At 57.4% G+C, this 2,880-nt stretch overlaps 1 protein-coding gene across 1 annotated transcript in view; it reads right to left on the bottom strand.

Moving 5' to 3' along the window:
* VDBG_06795 (Pth12p) overlaps window positions 1-1,045 on the bottom strand; it is a gene marked incomplete at both ends in the record, with an annotated part of 1,955 nt that extends 910 nt beyond the window's left edge. The window contains 2 exons of the mRNA XM_003003187.1: window positions 80-862; window positions 920-1,045. Of these exons, the coding sequence (XP_003003233.1) occupies window positions 80-862; window positions 920-1,045 (909 nt within the window). The remainder of the gene's footprint in view (window positions 1-79; window positions 863-919) is intronic.
* Between the last annotated feature and the right edge of the window lie 1,835 nt (window positions 1,046-2,880).

The following is a 2,880-nucleotide window of genomic DNA, read 5'->3' as shown; positions in this document are numbered from 1 at the left end:
TCATTTGCAGGCAGTCTGGCGCATCAGGTCCTGCTTCTCATCCTCTGTGGGATATGGATGCTGAAGGTGGGCAACAAACCCACGCCCTGAGCTTGTCTGTGGTCTCCTTTGGAAGGTTGCCACGACGTTTGCGCTGTTTATTATCGCCATGCATGCCCATGCCACCCAGCTCACCGAGCCTCATGAGGTCCTGGTAGTGCGGGTTGAAGCCTGGAGCGGCTGATGAGAATGGCGTACGGTCAAAGGGGGCGATAGCTCCCAGGGAGAGGGACTGGGCCCGGTTGGGATGGTGATAGCTGTAAGGATAGCCTCCTGCTCGGTAAGTTTGTGCAGTCTCCATTCCCGGAGCGTTAGGCATGGGCATGCCTGCTGCTGATCTGATGGGTTGGAACTCCTCGCTCGAATGCCCTCGTTGCCGCTGCATGTGCATAGGCTCGCGATCCAAAGCCATGTGAGGCAGACTAGGAAGTGTGGGGCGGTGTTCCTGGCGATCGTACACTTCCATGGGGACTGCTTGACGCATAGGAGGCATCGGGGCGTGTGCTGCGTAAGGGCTTGTCCTTGCAGATGTCGCCCAGCCATCGTTTGGTGGCCCAGGTAGTGTACGTTGAGGGGACAGTTGCCTGTGATGGTGTGCTTGGCCCTGATTCTCGTACGCCCGTGGAACTCGGTTTGCTCTCTCCCTGTCTTGTTCATCTTCTACTGACAGTCGGCGGCGCTTATTGGACGCCGAGCTTGGCGAGTGTATATATTCTGGGGGAGTCATTACTCCCGCAAGACCGACAACCGGTGAAGTGGTTGAGCATGTCGTCCTGGCGGGTGCCTCTGGAGGCTGAAGACGCAGCTTGATTTCTGGGAAGGCCTTGAAATAGGTTAGCAAAGCAAATCCTCATGGTCAGGGCGGAGGCAACGAACGAACCTGGCGAATGGATGGCAGCTCGATCCTGTCGGTTTGGGGCCGAGAGTGTGCTACATACTCCATCGAGCTGCCACTGTCCCAGGGGTACTCTCTCTTGAAACCTGCATGTTGGGAGGGGGCAGCCATGGCGAGCATCGACATGCTGGGCTGCTGTGCGTGGGAAGAAGATGTGGTTGGAGGTGCAGTGAACTGGGCAGACCACGAAGGACTAAATCCCATAACCGACTATGAAACTGGTGGTTGAGGTTCCGCACAGCGGATGGGCGCAGTTCAGTGTATGAAGCAGCACTGTTCGTGGCGAGAAAAAGCGTGGTGTCCGGCGTTGTTGTCTCGTCCTGCAAATGTTTACGGGATGGTTGACGTGTGGTTATGGAGTATCGTTGGTGTGAGGATACGATGTGTCTGGGCCGATGTCGTGGAAACAAGATGGTTGATATCAGGACGTGACAGCACCGAGGTGGGATGGCTTTTCCTTTTGTAAATTCAGGTGGCCCTGGGGAGGTAGGATGGCCGGCGAGCTTGAGCAGGACCAAGGAGCCGGCGCACAGATGGGAGGCCCAAAGAGGAAGTGGATAGCAGGTATCTAGGAGGGGACCTAGCGAGAGGTCAACCTTGACAAATTGAGATGGTCCACTGTGAATAGTGAAACTGACATGAGCAGAGCTCAGACGAAAAGAGTATTCGACTAGTAAAGTGCCACCTGAGGTGAATCGGACCGTGGCCAGCGTGGGAGCGTGTGCTTGTCGTGAAGAAACCGAACTGAAGAAGGAAGTGCACTGCCCATGATGGCTTAACGCCTTTCTAAGTAAAGTGCAGGTGGGGGAAAGGGGAGGGGCCCTCTGATGCTCCACAGTCAATGGTACCCTCAGGTGGTATGAAGAGCGGGCAGAGGCGGGCACCGGTCGAGATGCACTCAGGTCTTGTGGGGAGCACAGTTCTACCTAACCAAACGTTGGGGGACGCAACTAAACCTGAAGAGGCCCGAGACTGCGAGGCATGGGCTGGGATGATCTGGCAACAGGTCGATCAGGGCGCGAGTGAGAAGCCGAGAATACCAGAGACAAGACAACCCACTGCGAGAGCCCTGAGTTCCCACCACGGCAGGCTTTAGGCTTAGGATGCTTTCAGTGGCGTTCCTGCTGGCGGGCAGCGGGCAGCCTAGGCTGGGATCGTGGTAGCACTGGGACGTGCCAGCAGAGGGGAGACAGGGGCAGGGATAGGGGTCCGAAGAGCTGCGCAAGGACGACACGGGGATAGGGTGGGCTCAAGAAGCAGAGTGGAAAGATGGCAGAAGCACTAGGGGCCACCATCAGTGACACGAACAGCCACTAAGGGAGAAGGGGGGGGGGGGGCGTGTTTCGTTCTCAGGGCGTGTCGATGTGTCTGGCCGGTGGGCAGGGGTCGCTTGGCACCGAGCGACCTTCGTCCTAGGCCCTGTCCCTGGACCCGGTCCTGACCCTGGGCAAGGAAGGCCAAGGCGGTTGCGTAGATGAAATTGCCCGATGAAGGGGTGGGTGACCTGCGTCTAATCGAGAGGGGGGAGGAGTGGGCGATGGATAAGATATTCATGTGCACTACAACATCAGCCATTGTACTGTTCCGCACAAATATGCAACGCACCCCATGTTCATCCATCACGGCGGCGGACAATGGCCCTGGTCAGTTCATTCGTACAGCACCCCGGCTGCAATGCCGCCTCTCCTGCCGGATCCATGGGTGATGCCGCGCCCAGAGCAGACACATCGATGGAAACCACCGCCTGTGGAAGGAATGGACATGCGTACTGAGTGCCTGATGGTCAACAGAAAGAAAGCTCAATAGTCGAGAGCGAGAACGATCGAGGGCTTTCTAAAATGACCACTCACTCTGCCTGGCTCCGTGCCCTTTCGTCCCCCGATTCGCCCCGGTTTGCCAAGTGCGCGCGATCCGAACTCCTAGTGGGTAGAGGATGATCGACAGCG

This window comes from Verticillium alfalfae, genomic scaffold, assembly GCF_000150825.1.
Source record: "Verticillium alfalfae VaMs.102 supercont1.8 genomic scaffold, whole genome shotgun sequence".
Lineage (NCBI taxonomy): Eukaryota > Fungi > Ascomycota > Sordariomycetes > Glomerellales > Plectosphaerellaceae > Verticillium > Verticillium alfalfae.
The sequence above is the reverse complement of the archived record's forward strand: the minus strand, read 5'-3'. Positions and strand labels throughout refer to the sequence as shown.